Here is an 18,534-nt window from a genome sequence, read left to right as displayed (position 1 = left end):
ACTATTTAGTTTTTAAGTTATATTTTAGGTTGATTATTTGATATTATAGGATATTTCTACTCATTTTATTCTGGTTGGTATGTACAGTAGAAAGGTTCATACAGCACTATCATTAAAGTGCTCATGTGTGACGTTTCGATAACTAGTACGGTTTGTACTCTGTCACCTTCATCAGGCAAATCACTATTGAACCTATTTAAGAGTTGACAATAGAGAATAGACGTCGATTCGGCTACGCTATAAGCGTATCATTGTTTTACATGTACATGTATGAATGACGAAACAAACTGACAAGTCAATTCGGCTACGCTTTGTTTTATACCTGGTCATAGATGTGCGAGAGTCTATGACCCCCCTCATCTCGATTTACAAATGGCCCGCTGCGGCGTATCCAGAAAGCTTTCTTGTATTTGCCACTTAAACAGATAGCTTTACGTCTCCATTATATTTTAGATATTGAATTGTGTCAGTTCAAACCAGATACCAGGAACAGCCTTACATCACTTATCTGTTTCTTTTGACGGTTGTCGTCTCACGTGTTTTAAGGCGGGGGTAGAAGCTTTGAAATGACACTGATCAAATTGCGTTCATAGCCCTTTGAACCCAATTTCTTTTGGAAAAATGTAAATACATATAATTTTGGATAGTCAATTTTGTAAAATATTTCATGACATTTTGTATAGATTATTATCAAAATGTTTGTACTGATTTTTTTAAATATTATTCTATATTTTTTTCTAAATACTATTGTATGTATATGTACTTTTGTATAAACTATTGATGCTTCTGCATAGTATCTTGTTTAATATCCTGATAAAAGTATACCATTAAAAATAATGCCTAGCACGTTAATACGACACATTCTACACATATAACGCAGACAAAAACAGACAATTTGAAGCACAAATCTTAAAGTTATTTTTAACATTCCAAATTATAAATAACTTTTAAAGCTGTGTCTAGACACGCTGGATCTTGTCATGTGAGTGTTTGAGGTCGTAGTTTTTGAGATTCCGTTAAACGAATATGTGTCAATCAAAGAGGTTTTTGTGTGTTTCACATACATCCGTGGTATTCATTTCATCGTGTGCACTAAAAATTATCTAAAAATAGAATGTCTATTTTATAACTTTCCATCGGTTGTTGAAAATATACCACTTATTACAAAGGCAAAAACGGCTTAATTTTATTATACGATAAAAACAGTTATTAAAAAAATCTACATGGTAAAAATCATAGTTATCGAAATAGTAGGCAGGGTACAAATCATGTTATTTAAAAAGAAGCCTGCAGAGTACAAGTAATAGATACACATGGTACACATCATAGCTTTCGTTCAAAGTTTACAGTGTACAAGTCATAAATATTACTCAAGTCTACAAGGCACTATGCTGGTATATCGTATGATATTCAGACGGAATACACTATACCCAGTGTTATTATTTCGGTTTCATCAATTACAACTCATCATTTGGTTGTTCATCTTCTATAGCAAGTTGTTTTCTGTTCTGTAGCTTCTCAGATATTTTTGATCTCAGTTAAGTTGATCAACATGATACTTAACGCTGTAATATCACTTTCCCTTGCGATATTTCTAACACGTTTAATCGAGTTTCATCACATTATGCTTCCTTAAATTGCATTTATTATGATTCACCAGTTATAAGTTTTTGCAATCAGTTTATATATATATACATTTAGGTATATGCGTGGTGTTCCCATAATCTACAGTTAGACGGTGCTGAGGTGGCGAGGTGTATGATGAACACAAGTTGGTTTGTCTAGGGCCTCTCTGGCCTTCTACCGGTGAAGATTCCAATCTTGAAACTTCATTAATCTCGCGTGATCACGTGCGCCTAAACACAGAACCACAGAGCTGCACGTTCTCGGCACCAGGAGGGGAAGTATCTCGCTGACAGACGTAAAGACGATAGAGGGTACAGTCAGGCACCGTACCCTGCGTTTGTGTTGGTCCAATGCAAGTGACTTAAAAACTAGCCGGTTGAATCAATGATAGAGGAGTCCTTCTGGGGATCTTCGCCCGTCACGTTTTGAGACTAAAATGAAGTTTAAAGAAATACCGAGATAATTGAAGCATATTGTAAGGCATATTATGATGAAAAACAGTTCACTGGCATTCTGTTGCGCTACGTCTCCTTGAACATTTAAGCCAAATTTAATATTATTTCTTTTTAAGACTATCTATATCGATGATAGACTATATATTATATTTATATTATATTGATATATACATATTTTCATGTATACAGATTTCTTGGAGAGATTGCATCTACTTCCGTGAAAGATTATATCCATTTCAGTATTTGTTTCTGTGAAAGACTATATCTATTTTTGTGAAATATTGTATCTATTTCTGTGAAAGACTGTATCTGTTTCTCAAAAAGACTGTCAGCCTCCACGCCGTTCCATTTAAAGACTCTGCAATGCTGAATCTGTTTTGGCCTCATCACCATTTACTTGCAAACCATCAACATATTGTATCCGTTTTAGAATCCATATCGTTTAAGACATTGCAAAGCATTACAGTATTGATAATTTTATCCACTCTTCCATATCGTTTCGTTGAATGCTTCGTAAGACTGTATCCATTTTAGCTTCCATCTTGTTTTAGTACATCTGAAGCTCCCAAGATTGTATCCGTTTTGACTTCAAGACAATCCCATAGCGAGGCTTTACAAGACTCCGTCGTTATGTTGTTCTATTGTAAGCTTTCGCAGTTTCCCTTTATATTCCGAGCATCGTTTATGTAGTTCATTAGCATCTACAGAGTACTTTAACTATTTGCAAAGCAAAATACGTTAATTTTTGTATTCACATTAGCCTACACATTGGAAATATGTGTTTGTAGTTTGTTTTTATTTAGTTGTTTTTTGTTGTTGTTGTTTTTGCGCTCAATCTAAGGGGTGAAGTTCTTGTTTTCCTTTTTTTATGTTCTATATAACAATATACAACAATAAAACTTTCTTCTGTTGTGATCACTACAGGTACAAGATATTGAGTAGGGTTTTGAAATAATGCGCTTGCATTCGGCTAGGACGCCATTTTATTCCTCAAAAACAGTATGTGAGCAGAAAGGTATGGAGAAAACGCTTCTATCTATTTACTGGGGCTATGGATTTGTTTAGCCTATCATGTTTAGTTAATTATTTTGATAAACAGAATAATGAGAAACAGTAGTATGTTATTCCGCGAGTGTATGCGATATATACTATACTAATGAGACGAGAGTATGAAGTACACAAGTTATCTAGTTAAATATAAAAATAAGCGAATGCAACATTCTAACTACAGACGTAGACCTCACCTGTACGATGGTCGAACGCCCCTTTTGTCCATTAGTCATCATAAGAAATACTTGTTCGGCTTATAAAAAGGTCGTCTTTTTGTTTTTTTGTCTTGAAATATCTTTTAATGTTTTGTTATGACAGGGAAACCCAATGCTTTTTATGAATGAAGAATATATAAATAACTCCGAGCTTTTCAAAAATAATATTCGTATATATTTGTAATTTATCCTTTTCAGTCGTGTTATTTAACACATTGTAGGTACGACTATAATTGTCACATGTACTTTAACATTAAGGCACAGTAGTAGCCTCTTTCTGGCAGTACTTTATGCTCACACACGAACGTTATATATACATGTTTTATTACCATGGCAGACATTTACTCAGTTCCTAGCTTGATGTTGGTGTCATGATGCAAAAACCTCGGGGAAACTCGGAGTAAATTGTAAAAATACATGAACTAAAAAAATCTAAATAATGTGAAAACTTCAACGATTATTTAATTAAGATAAAACGAAAACTACAAAAATATTCAATCAGAAAATTACAACTCTCCGGCACCACACGAACATCACAGTTACTAGCTGCCTATGACAGGTGTACTCGATTTTACTGGAGAGCTGCCTGCGGTTACAGGTGATCTTACACGGGAAAACTATTAGTATTGAATGGCGTATAGATTAATTATCAGATCACAAATCCGCCTTTTTAAAGAATCAGCAACAGTTCTTGTTTTTGTATCGAAGGCTTAACAATGAAACAATGAAAAAATCTATTTTCAACTGTAGATGAAATTATCTTGATTGATTGATGACATTTCGATTTGGATTGGCCTTAAGGTTGTACCGGTAAAGTGATAACTTTCTGTCTCTACTCACACACCGTGTGTTATTATGGGTTTCTGTGGTGTTATGGTGGGAACAGCTCTTTTATAGATATGGTAAGGAGACTGGAACGGGGTCAACGTGGCTATTAGTAAATGATCTGAAGTTCTCTTGACCTCTGACTTGACCTTTCATAATATAAGTTATGATTTTGCGAAGAAAAGTATGAGAAGAGTCAGGGACTAGATATACAGATGCGAAAGAGAGGTAAAACACGAGAAATGGTATATACATACATGTATATAGCGACTCGGACAAGTACATTGAAATGAACAGCCTAGTAGCACATACTCATTTACAAACGACTGCAATTCTATCACAGGGTTATCTTTAAGATATTGACATATCCCAGACATTGATTGACCAGTAGATGCGTTTTAAACAGCTGTCCATTGTTCAACTAAGAGCCAAAATGAAATTTAATTTTTTGATTACAGGTATTTTGAAGTGCTCTTAAATTGCAAGTTGGATGAAATTGATGCCTACTTTAAAAAGTCCAACCCAAGCCTTATCTTTAAGTATTTTGCACCAGGTGTGATGGTGTTTAGCATTGCTGTATACACTTATAACAGAGAAATGATAGAGTTCAACTCTCCCGTCCTGTCTACATCTGTACCGCAGTCAGGAGCTGATAGGCCAGCTCACGTGTTGCCATGGCAACAAACTTATCTAACTTTAGCAACTGCTATTCATCTCCAAAACTTTTGGCGTAGTTTTCTCGATCATTTACCGGTGTGTCTCTACTTTTCTAGTGTCCGAAATCTCACCCACGGGTCTGACCAGGCCACCATGGAGATAATATGGCTTCAGAGACCCCGCCCGGATGTACCATGGGGATTCAGGATCGCGGGGGGCCGGGAGTTTGGACAACCCCTTACGGTGCAGAAGGTTTGTAAATACATTGTCTCTTCTCTTCTTCAAAACTTTAATGGCGTAAAATTTGGGTCGGCTGAGCTGTAAATTCTGAAGACGAAGTACATGTGTGGCGGGGTGTTATATGTTCGTAAGGAACTAATGGGGAGGTTTTTTTCATCACTATAGACCGACTTTGTGCAATGTCGGTGTGATGGCTGCAAACATCATTATTTATTATATATATACCAGTTTCTGGTTGTATTGTATGCTTAATGGGAACACTTTATAGTCGAGATCAATTAAGTGTGTTTGTTTTTGTCAATGTGGCTACTAGATCAGTTTGACTTCAAGTAAACTAAACATAGTTTTGTGTTAATCCGATTTTTATTTTTAAAAGTTTTGATGAAAATCCGGATTATCGATCATTCAACACATTTCTTAGCTAATTATGTTTGTATTGAAAGATCCTTGACGGAAATATAGAAAGGTCATCTGGTCATTTAGGACAAACATTACACAAAGGTCAAAATACTGCTTCTATTTCTTTCTTTTCTATCAACATCTCTGAGATCATAGTACTTTTGTGTAGTTTCTATCTTTAATAAGTTAGCAAAAGACTTTGATATCCTCAACTTCAAAACAGTTTTTTATTGTACATTTTTTTCAAAGGAATGACTCGAAGCAAGTATACTTTGCAAATCTATATTATGCTTCATTTTGTTTTGTTAGGGAGATACATGTAATTTCCCATACCAATCATTACACAAGAGTAATATATTACAGTCATTTAAATAGGCCATCATATGATTGTCGTTTTTTTCCAGAAACATCCCCGAGATCTTTTTAATTATATTATTTACTCTGTCATAATATATCCGACTGGACGTTGGGAAAAGTTGCGGGTATTTTTACTCTCCTATCCTTGGTGATTTATCCTCTGTTAAGGCTATTGTCTAACCTTAGAGTGTTTTTGGCGTTACTTTGCATTCGGTTATCTATTTAAGAGAAATATACATTTCTCTTTGTGTAATATATCCGGTACAATGTAGCTAACGGACTCTACAGATATCACAGAAATGTACATTGTAATAGTAATTAATACACTAATCAAAGCCGGCTGATTGGATCATTTCTGGCACGCGTCTTACCGTTTCCTGGACACACAGACAATGATAAACACACGTTCAGAGCAGATCATACACCGCTCACTATTGTAACATGGTGTGGTACACGATATAGGGACCGTGAACGGACTGGCTGACCCCGATTAAAAGAGTTCTCTCAATGGGCCGTAAGTGCTGGGAATTGTGTTGGCTGTCAGAATCCATACTAACTTACCGTGAAATTAACTTATCTAATTACGGTGATTAATTATAACCGGTGCCCCCCTGAGTGGGCCCCTCTTCAGTTTGGCCAGAGATAAACACAGACTGGCACGTTTCAGAAAAGACTCTTTGGGAGGGGGTAAAGGCACAGCACATGTCCCCTGGGGAGGGGGCACAACGGGGAAGTCTCACCACTCCTCCAGATACCATTAAGTTACGTCACGAAGAGGGGCACTATCTAGGTCCATAGTGTCTGTTTGGAGTCCTGTGGTGGCCATATGCCACGAAAAACCATGGGTGGTATATGCTTATACATTGAAGCTTTTCTATGCAAGATTCTTCTGAAATATTTGAATAATCAAAAGATCATACAAAAACCGCTTTCGAATTTTGCTGGAAAGATGGTTGCTTCACTTGTAGAGACAGACATGGATTCATACCATTAGGAGGAAGTTTATTTGCTAAGCATGGTAGATACGACCATTTTTTTTTCCAATAATCTCATGTAATTGTTTTGTTTCCAATCTTCATTCTTTCATTTAAGGAAGCCATGATTAGCACTTTTTTGGCAGGGCACGATATTTTTTTTTTATATCTGATCAGACCGAGTCTCATCGTTAACAAAAGAGAGAAAACAGAGAAATTATTTTCATTTGAGAATATGCTGTAATCTGACAGGAAATAGGGACTAAAGAATATCTTACAGGGTGGGTGTGACCAATGGATGATGTTTGTGTGTGTGTGTGTGTTTATGTTGAGGGGGGAGGGGGGGGGGGGCAGTTTAACGCCCTTAGTAAACCATATCGTAGATAGATCATGAAAAGTGAATCATAATAACATTATCAATGACTTTATGTTGCTTGCACTGGTTTCTCTAGCGAAAAGGTCAGTCACACTACAGATTGGAAGGAACGTTCTCTGGGAACTGAAGCAGGCTGACTCATACATGTGTACGTACTGTTCATGTCATAGAGCTATAAACATTGACAGGCAGTATGTCTTCTTAAAATTCTCTACTTTATTTCCAATATTTGCTTGTTCGTATACTGACAAAAAGTAACAGAACTTAATTAAAACACTTTATAACGACTTTTTGTGAATTACGTCATAATTATGTGACGTTACATTAGCAGATTATCGTCAACGTGTTCAGGTCGTATGTTTGGCAACAGACAGCATGTCTGGTGCCACATTTGGTGCAGGAAAGCTTACACTTCCGGTGCCTATTTTCGTTATATGGGGATCATGCCTGTTTCCGTCTGTTTTGATATCGTTTCTCCTGTTTTCGACTATGTGGAATTGTATGACCCTGTGGTGTTGATGAGTCATGAGGATTCAAAACATGAAACATATTTCATATAAATTAAAATTTCTCTCTTGAACTAGAAATAAGGCTTGGCAGCGTATTCTGCTTTTGAAGATGACATTGGTCTTGTGGACACAGGTATGATTCTAATATGTTAACAATATCTGAATATTTCTCCAACCCTTATTAGTTTCAAGTGAGTCAAATTAATCTAACCCAGATATACTACATTGCACATCACCAGCTTACGGATGATTCTGCTTTACTAATCGGTCTATACATTTCCAGAAACACGTGTAAAATACCTCATTGATAACGCTAATCCACATGACAACTATATTGACCCGTAGCCGTACAACCGGAAACAACACGAGATACGCGTTCCCTATCGACCTCCGGCACATGTTACGTAATGTCGACAGATATCTTGCCACCTGCTCATATTTTATGACACTAAATGATTTTTAATTAATACGAATTGATCTGGCGTTTTTGACCTTGAATGTCGGAACCAGATATGTCTCATTAAATTAGTTATTTTTTGTTCGGACATATCTCAGTGACGGATGTCCTCCGTTACGATGTGGCGGCTAGTTTGGTCGCCGCCGACCTTGACAGAAGTCCGACATACAACGCCAGATGTAGATAATTGTAGTAGTAGTGATGTAAACGGTAGTTATTTCGTCAGTATTTAGGCTCAAATAAAACGTTAAATTGGATTGGCGTGATCCGTGCCATCTGAACATGTTTTATTTATTGGATTCCTACAGATGGGACTGAACCGTCCGTGTAATAGAATGCAGACCCTACTTCCGGTAGGTCAATGGCAACACATATTGTACAGCACTCTCGCAACTGTGTAAAGTCAGTATTTATGTAAATACAGACCAACCAGTCTTCCGACCAGCATCGCCTGTGATGGTATCTGCACTATCTCATTTTATACATAAAACATATTGTATGTGTGGTGGAACACCGAAGAACGTTTTAACACACATCCTTCAGTTCAAGATAACACAATAGCTATTTTGGATTTGAAATCTATGTTTTATTTGTATCAAACCTTAAACATTGTTTTTAAGTCCATCCTAGAGCGTATCAATCTGTATACAACAATAAGAAAGATAAACTAACATTAACTTCATTTAATAGTGTACTTTTCACTTACCAGACGCTTCATTTTCATTGATGCTTGAAACTTTTACCTAAAATAACCAAAAAAATGCACAATTACAGCCAGGCCCGCATTTAACTATTTTCTGGTATTTTAAGATCATTATGTATATCTAAAAGACTAATTTAGGTTAGCGATTAAAAAAACCTTAATTTAAATGAAAACAATTTTACCACAACATCAACGCAAAATGGCAAAATCGGACGACAGAACGTCAACAGGAACCGCGAATATTTCCCCAAAAAATAAGATATTCTTATACTCATTAAAGATAACGGAGACGGATCCATGTTATCCGTGACTGAAGGCGTTTCCTACACCACACATGTGGCACCGGTCATGATGTCTCGCGTCAAATCCAGGAAACTATTTGGGTAACCACCAATTTAAGACACAGTGAACAAGCCTGTTACCGTTACGTTGTGGGCACTGCATTCCAACTTTTGGAAATCAACTCATGATGGCGATTGTAAAATTCCTTCGGTGACGATTAAAACATATCTTATGTTCGTTAAACGTGTTGGCATTACGAGAGAGTTGAACTTTTCAGCATATTAAGGGCGTTTTATATGAACACTGTATCGGATACTGATGCTAGCCAATGAAAAATGCATGTTTACTTTGAGACCCTTTTCGACTTTGTCAACTCCATTTTAGGTACTTACCATGGATTTCAAAGAATGGATTAATTAATGATAATAAAACTGAATGCCAATTCCGAGTTTGATTGCAAGGAAACTGACTAAACTTATTTACATGGTACACTTTCCAACTCGAACTCTTGGATGACATCAACATTGGAGCTGAAATCTTCATGCTATCGTTTCATCGCAAAATTGGAAAACTGAAACAAAAAGAGAAGTTCGTACATAATAATTTTAAATATAGTGATTTAATGATATTTTTGTTTAGATGCTTTTAATTGATAATAGGTAAACACCATTTAGTGTTCTGGAAGGTTATTAATAATTATATGTATGTGGTAGGTCATCTTGTTTGTGTAGTTTTTTACGAAGCAGTTGAAGTAATATGATGACTATCCACAGATGATAGTACCATCCGAAGCCATTGTTCTATAGTAGTTCATGCCTTAATCCGTCACCACACGGTCTGCCGCGTAAAACACCCTAATTCCCATTTCTTACATACGACACCGGTTACATTATTCTGACAATATGTTACCAAAGAGTGTTTAGCAGGGAGTGCTTCGAAAAGAGAGCTTAGAAGACCATGGAGCTCCACAGGAGTGTCTAGTCAGAGAAACACTGACCACTGTGTGTTAGGGGAGAAACACTGACCACTGTGTGTTAGGGGACAGGTCGTGGTCAACAGGGGTGTTTAGTAGGGAGATCATGAAATGGTCAACTTAGTAGACTACCGAGCTCAGCAGGATTTCTAGTAAGGGAAGCACCGAAAAGTAAAGGTTATGGGATAGATTGTGGTCAGTAGGAGTGTCTAGTAGGGAGAACACCAATACGGGAGCTTATATGGCAGATCGAGGTCACCAGATCAGCTTTGGTATCTTAATTTGTCCCAATACCAGGAAATCATCGATTAGAAAGGAATTGCTCTTTAATGTTATAGTAGTTTGTGAAAGATACTTTATTTCAATAGTAAATCAATACGTAGATATTTGTTCCATTCTTAAAAAGGTCCTCTGAGTCAAGTTATGAATTTCTGTTTCCCGTCCTGATTTGTCAAACGTTCTGAACATGTATTCAGAAGAAGTATAAATAATAAAGAATTCGTCATTTTTTGATATTTGCACAGTTGAATTTCCCACCTACTACTTTAAAAGAGACCATTGATTTGAGATCAAAATCACGTGTTGTTTCAGCATTCAGCAAAATCAAACGAACTCGGTTTTGATCTTAATTTAGATTAACATTTTACACGAATATTTATTTAATGTTACGGGTCGCTTTTGACTTAAAACACCTCCAGAATGTAGCACTGATTTAACCCCTCCTTTGTTGATAGTTTTCAAAGAAATAATATAGTGCCGACAACTTTTAATCTTTTTCGATAATGTTTCGACATTTTTAGTAAAAACCTTGTGTTGCCGCCAACCACGTGTGCTGGGATTGGAACATGGATCCAACTCGGAGATGGACGATAGATAGGGGTGATACCTGAGAACAGCCCCGAATCTCTATATACAAACCCTGAGGTTATAGTAAAGCACCTCCTGAGATAAGCTAAGAAATCTGATAGGGAATAATATCTTTCTTCCTCCTTCGTCTTTCTATCACGGCAGGGGCTAAGCCGCTATGACAAAAGTGGGGTTCTTGAGAGGAAGACGCTCATGACCAGCTCTGTATTTTTTGTCTTAAGATCTGGAACTTTTCCTATCTATTGAATAATATTTCTGTTGGATTTGGTTGACTCATGAAGAAAATTTGAGAGAGTCGGAAACATGTGCGTCAGCGCAGTAGATAAGTCTGCATCACAGAGTAGTCGGGATTCTCGTAAATACGGGAGATCGACAGCTACATGTAACAGTCAACCAGATTGTTTATGAAAGGTTATTCGGAAGGCAAACACGATAAAACCACATTAAACGGCAGCAGCATTTGGAGATAGAATCGCACCAATAATTAGGTATCAAACTTTCTCCAAACTTTTGCCTTATCTTCAAACTATATGTTGCATGATAAGCCGTAGAACCGACAGGTTGTGTATATCTCGCTATCCACTGCGGCCTTTGAAGACGAATCGTTTGCTAAACCTTTTTAAGCGGTTAATGGAAGGGCTGTATTGCATTTCTAAGTTATGTGTTATGTAGAAATGTACTAATAAAATCAGGATATGACCTTGTTAATCGTTAGTTACGCTTCTGGAACGTTTTAAATATTCACATGTTTTAGTTAACTGCCTGTTACAGGACCAGTAGAAACCTAACGACAGAGAAAACATAGCAAGCTAATCACTGCAAGAACGAGTTGTCGTTCGTATATAGCTTAATTAAAAACACAAACTGGTAAGTTCCAACGCTATCAGGGGAAGGAATTTCAAAGGCGATTACAAAAACAGATAATTAACTCGTCGAAATTTGTTTGATATGCATGTAAAATATCTACAGATAAACAATCACCTGTTTTCTAGAAGCGCTTCTCTTCGACAGGGAATGTGCCTATCTATTGAACGTTTGTTACTTATATTGGTTCATGTATATATCAAACATCACGCTGAATGTGCTACTAGTATTAAAAACGATCATTGACAACTGCCCAGTCTTTTAATTGATATGTATTGATACAGTTTCATTGCCAATTACTGAAAATATTACAGTATTTATAAATCTTGGAACAACCAGCTCCATACGTTATACCATCTAATCAATTCATCCTTACCTTGGTATCAGAAATGCCATCGTCCTGTGTTAACAAATACTGTTGAAGCTATTTCAGTTACTTTAACGGTTCTAGTCGCATTATTATCATAATATGTTACAGACAAGGAAAATATACACCGCTTAAACGTTATTTGATGTTCTTACCGATATTTATATACCTGTGTAGTAAGTTTTTTTTATCAGTAAGCCATCAGAGCGAAGTCAAATTTAATTGCTGATACACAAAGGTAATAGAAACTGTTGTGAGAGGTTTACGGCATCTAAACAAAGTTATCAGAAGCACCTGCAGCTAGTGAAAATCGAGGTGGCTTTAAACGTTTTGAACACAAGATAGTATTTCTCCGACTACAACCACTACAAATCGTAGGTACCCAGTGTCAATGTAATTGTGCTTGCCAAAATCCAACATGATGTGTTTGCTCCTTTCTCTTGTTGTAGTGCCTATACTAGTAGATAGTCTATTGGATGTGTTTACATTGGAAGGATAAATTTCGACGTCAATGAACCGATGTTAAATGTAGTGAAGACCATATGAAACCGAACTATTAATCTTTTACGATAAGATCAGGAAATATATGTGATATAGTCTATGGTTCAAAAGGAAAATATATCAACAACAGACAAAACATTAAAGAACGCATTATGGAAGTATTCTAATTCAGGAGTGCTTGATGAAGCTCTGTTCTATTCCATTCCCAGTCGAACAGTCAAGCCTCAACCATACAGCCACCTCATCCCCAAGAAAACTATCTGGATTTTGAGGCGCTGAATTACCTTTTTATGAAACACTTTCGCACTTGTTTGTTCAACAGACAAAACTCACATAATCAATTACTCAAAAGTCATCTATATAAGTTATATTTTCATTGACAGTTATATATTTATATTTTCCTGAATTAGTCAGCTTTGAACAGATATGTGTGGTCTATATATATAACAACTATCAGAATAAAATTGCCTACACATACATATAGCCAATGCTATAAGGATATTATGTAATTACTAATTACATACTTAATTCCACTAGTAACATCAACCATCAGTTTTCTTCTCCAATTAAGGTGTACATGACTGATACATTATCCATACAGACATATGCTGTTAGATACTAGTATATTAAGTATAACACGCAGAGGACTTTTAAGTAGGAAAACTAGACTTATAATCATTCTCTATAATTATCGCTAATTGGTCTGTCTTTATATATTGTCTTGAGCAAGTCTTCACTCCAACGTAAACTTAACTTGTTGAATAAAGTCCACAGAAAATAAAATAATGTTATATTCTGAAAGTAAGTTTATTTCCCACAACCTTTATACATGTATATATTAATAAATACTTTACCATCAAATTAAAAACATCTTTGTATTAACGTACAGGCAGATAAGTGGTATACATAAAATAATTCAATATACGGACAGTTTATACTGTAGAAGTAACTAATGACGATACTGATCACTTCAATCTTGTGACAATATATGAATTGAACAAATGGCTTTACTTATGATACAAATATATCAACTAATGATACAACTATAGTAACTAATGATACAACTATAGTAACTAATGATACAAATATATCAATTAATGATACAACTATAGTAACTAATGATACATCTATAGTAACTAATGGTACAACTATAGTAACTAGTGATACAACTATAATAACTAATGATACAAATATATCAACTAATGACACAACTATAGTAACTAATGATACAACTATAGCAACTAATGGTACAACTATAGTAACTAATGATATAACTATAGTAACTAATGGTACAACTATAGTAAATAATGATACAAATATATCAACTAATGATACAACTATAGTAACTAATGATACATCTATAGTAACTAATGGTACAACTATAGTAACTGATGATACAACTATAGTAACTAATGATACAACTATACTAACTAATGGTACAACTATAGTAACTAATGGTACAACTATACTAACTAATGATACAACTATAGTAACTAATGATATAACTATAGTAACTAATGGTACAACTATAGTAAATAATGATACAACTATAGTAACTAATGATACAACTGTAGTAACTAATGATACAACTATAGTAACTAATGGAACAACTATAGTAACTAATGATACAACTATAGGAACTAATGGTACAACTATAGTAACTAATGATTCAACTATAGTAACTAATGATACAACTATAGTGACTAATGATACAACTATAGTAACTAATGATACATCTATAGTAACTAATGGTACAACTATAGTAACTTATGATACAACTATAGTAACTAATGGTACAACAATAGTAACTAATGATACAACTATAGTAACTTCTGATACAACTATAGTAACTTATGATACAACTATAGTAACTAATGATACAACGATAGTAACTAATGGTACAACTATAGTAACTAGTGATACAACTATAGTAACTAATGATACAAATATATCAATTAATGATACAACTATAGTAACTAATGATACGACTATAGTAACTAATGGTACAACAATAATAATTAATGATACAACTATAGTAACTAATGATACGACTATAGTAACTAATGATACAACTATAGTAACTTCTGATACAACTATAGTAACTTATGATACAACTATAGTAACTAATGATACAACTTTAGTAACTAATGATACAACTATAGTAACTAATGGTGCAACTGTAGTAACTAATGATACAACTATAGTAACTAATGGTACAACAATAGTAACTAATGATACACCTATAGTAACTTATGATACATCTATAGTAACTAATGATACAACTATAGTAACTAATGGTACAACTGTGGTAACTAATGATACAACTATAGTAACTTATGATACATCTATAGTAACTAATGATACAACTATAGTATCTAATGGTACAACTATAGTAACTAATGATACAATTATAGTAACTAATGATACAACTATAGTAACTAATGGCACAACTATAGTAACTAATGATACAACTATAGGAACTAATGGTACAACTATAGTAACTAATGATATAACTATAGTAACTAATGGTACAACTATAGTAAATAATGATACAAATATATCAACTAATGATACAACTATAGTAACTAATGATACAATTATAGTAACTAATGATACAACTATAGTAACTAATGGTGCAACTGTAGTAACTAATGATACAACTATAGTAACTAATGGTGCAACTGTAGTAACTAATGATACAACTATAGTAACTAATGGTTCAACTATAGTAACTAATGATACAACTATAGTGACTAATGATACAACTATAGTAACTAATGATACAACTTTAGTAACTAATGATACAACTATAGTAACTAATGGTACAACAATAGTAACTAATGATACACCTATAGTAACTTATGATACATCTATAGTAACTAATGATACAAATATATCAAATAATGATACAACTATAGTAACTAATGATACAACTGTAGTAACTAATGGTACAACTATAGTAACTAATGATACAATTATAGTAACTTATGATACAACTATAGTAACTAATGGTACAACTATAGTAAATAATGATACAAATATATCAACTAATGATACAACTATAGTAACTAATGATACGACTATAGTAACTAATGGTACAACAATAGTAATTAATGATACAACTATAGTAACTAATGATACAACTATAGTAATTAATGATACAACTATAGTAACTAATGATACATCTATAGTTACTAATTTTATAACTTTAGTAGCTCATGGTTCAACACAGTAACTGATGATATAATTGTAGTTACTAAAGATACATGCAAAGTAGCTTATGGTTCAACTATAGCAACTATCATTATTATACCTTCTGTTAAAATCTCGCAATCTGATTGGTTGAGAAAGATGTGAACATTTTCAATGTTACTTGCTCGTTTTACAAAGATAAAGAAGACAGGGAGTTATTCCAAAAAATATCACATGCGCCAAACGTATGCGTGCACGGTTCGTCCCAGTTCCAGGGTGTTATTCCAAAAAATATCACATGCGCCACACGTATGCGCGCCCGGTTCGTCCCAGTGCCAGGGTGTTATTCCAAAAATTGTTACATGCGCCGAATGTATGCGCCCCTGGTTCATCCCAGTGAAAACTTTTCTGAAGATTTGTCGACCTTTAAAAATGGTGAAGTGGTGAAACACCTAAACATGACATTCGGTATAATAAAATAAAAATCACATTCATGAGAGGGCGATATCGCATATTTTCGCCCCTCGGAAAGCATTGTTGACCTCGGATTCGCCTCGGTTAACAATGCTTCCTTGGGGTGAAAATATGCAATATCGCCCTCTCATGAATGTGATATTTATATAATACTGTACCGACTTGCCCAAACCTTGATTAGATAAAACTGTAATTTGCACAAATTTAAAAAATGCAAAACGCCTTAAAATTCATATTGAAGTGTTTATGTACATTCCTTCACATACCTACACATTTGAAGGTATTCTAGATTTTAAATGTTGCGTCATACAGTCGTTAATCTTATCAGGCTTAGAGCATCCAGGCTCAGGTTAAATAAAATAACGGTTATCAGTAAACTAACACTTACAAAATAACTGTTTACTTGAAACAAATTAAATCACGAATCTCACACCACATAATGAACAATACATAAGCACAACAGTCATGACCGTGGTAAAACAAGTTTTGTTTTTTATAAATAAATAACACTTCTTCGATTAATGAAAGATATGTTAAAAAGTGTTATTACACTAGGTGATACTCGGATTTCAAATCGATGAAAGAAAACAGGAAACAAGAAGACATTAGAAAAAAACATAAAACACCACGAAAACAACAATGTGAAATATGATACATCTACAACAAAATTATCATTACACGGTGACAGCTAACAGTTTTCACCACAAAGCACTGATATACGATCTCATATATTTCTAATTTCCTATAATTCACTGTTATAAGGAGAAACACCCATGTTTGATGTTATAGCTACTCGTACTCAGACTAATCGGTGCACCTTTCCTTGTAAAAGGAGGATTGTAATATGCCAAGAGTGATAACACCAAAGTATATGCAGATCAATTAATACGCTTAAAAGCGATCAGAGGTTATATGTAAACAAAAGTCAACGCGTGGAATCAACCATAAACAGGTCAAGGAGCTAATGACCTCGTTAAGCGATGCACTGTTGTTTGTATGAGTCTACATCGGAGGAATTCCCCTTAATACCTTTGACGTCACCATTGAGTGTGGGAGGGAAGTCCTGCTTCAGCAGCCGTTTTACATACCTCAGTGTTGATTCACCACATTCCTTAAATATATCTCGCGCCTTACAATACTAACATCACGTGTAATTGGGAAGTTAGAAGAAATAGGTTATATAATCTTTCCAAATAAAACTCACTGACTGGCATCACTACTGGTTTTTTTATATTTTTTATTTATTGGACTGTCGATAACTATTTCTATTACACTGTATGTGTGACTCACACCACTGAATGAACATATCAAATATTATACTACGAGTACTATTCAAACTAAAACAAAAAAACAATGGTTCAATAGCCTTCCTGTGTTTGTTATCTGTCAATCTGTTTCTGTTTTAATATATATATTTGTCATCCAAGTTTTTTTCTTCTTCTGAATGTGGATTAATATAAAATTGATGTTCTAAAACACCGGCACTGACAATTCGGAAATACTCCCAATACCTGGAAAAACTCCCCAACACTATGATGAATAAAAACCTTTAAATAACTTCTGGTAGGCACTCAAATTAGAACAAGTATATGAACCCGTTATCAGAGGATATTGATCCAAAAAATTCAATGTTATAATCCCTAATAAAACAAAACAAATACGAAAAAATAGCATATGTGTCAGAGCTTGAGTAAAACGTGATATTCTACGTATTGTAAGGGTGCGCACTACTATTACTAAGCTGCACAGTGCATGACAAATTGTTCTTTTGATGTGCGTTTTAATGAATGACATTTTTCTACACACTAGCTAAACGTTAAATAGTCTACATATTTGATTGCTATCAGTTTCCGAGGTTGAACAGTTTTACGGCACTCTGAGGGTCGCTACACAAGAAACACAACTTCCTAGGTCAGCACGTGGTGTTCACTAGTTAAGTAACACAGTCACCTAACATTGTTAACTGAGGACAATGTATCTACTAACATCGATCTTAGTGAAGTGGACACTATGGCATTGTGTCCTATACAACACTGACTCATTCTGCCGGCCTCCACGTTATGAATGTACTTTAAATATACTTGCGGGTGGTAAAAAGAAGTCACGTATTGTTCTCTAACAATAAGTACTTGTGATGTCATTTAATCCCTTGTTAAACAGCAATTTTATAA

The 18,534-nt window shown here is 34.7% G+C and overlaps 1 protein-coding gene across 1 annotated transcript in view; it reads left to right on the top strand.

Moving 5' to 3' along the window:
- The first annotated feature begins 4,885 nt into the window (after nucleotides 1-4,885).
- LOC110446993 (PDZ and LIM domain protein 5-like) overlaps nucleotides 4,886-18,534 on the top strand; it is a 38,824-nt gene continuing 25,175 nt past the window's right edge. The window contains exon 1 of the mRNA XM_021492357.1: nucleotides 4,886-5,080. Coding sequence (XP_021348032.1) covers nucleotides 4,982-5,080 — 99 coding nt within the window. The 5' untranslated portion in view covers nucleotides 4,886-4,981. The remainder of the gene's footprint in view (nucleotides 5,081-18,534) is intronic.

Source organism: Mizuhopecten yessoensis, unplaced genomic scaffold (genome assembly GCF_002113885.1).
Source record: "Mizuhopecten yessoensis strain PY_sf001 unplaced genomic scaffold, ASM211388v2 scaffold3101, whole genome shotgun sequence".
Taxonomy (NCBI): Eukaryota; Metazoa; Mollusca; class Bivalvia; order Pectinida; family Pectinidae; genus Mizuhopecten; species Mizuhopecten yessoensis.
The sequence above is the reverse complement of the archived record's forward strand: the minus strand, read 5'-3'. Positions and strand labels throughout refer to the sequence as shown.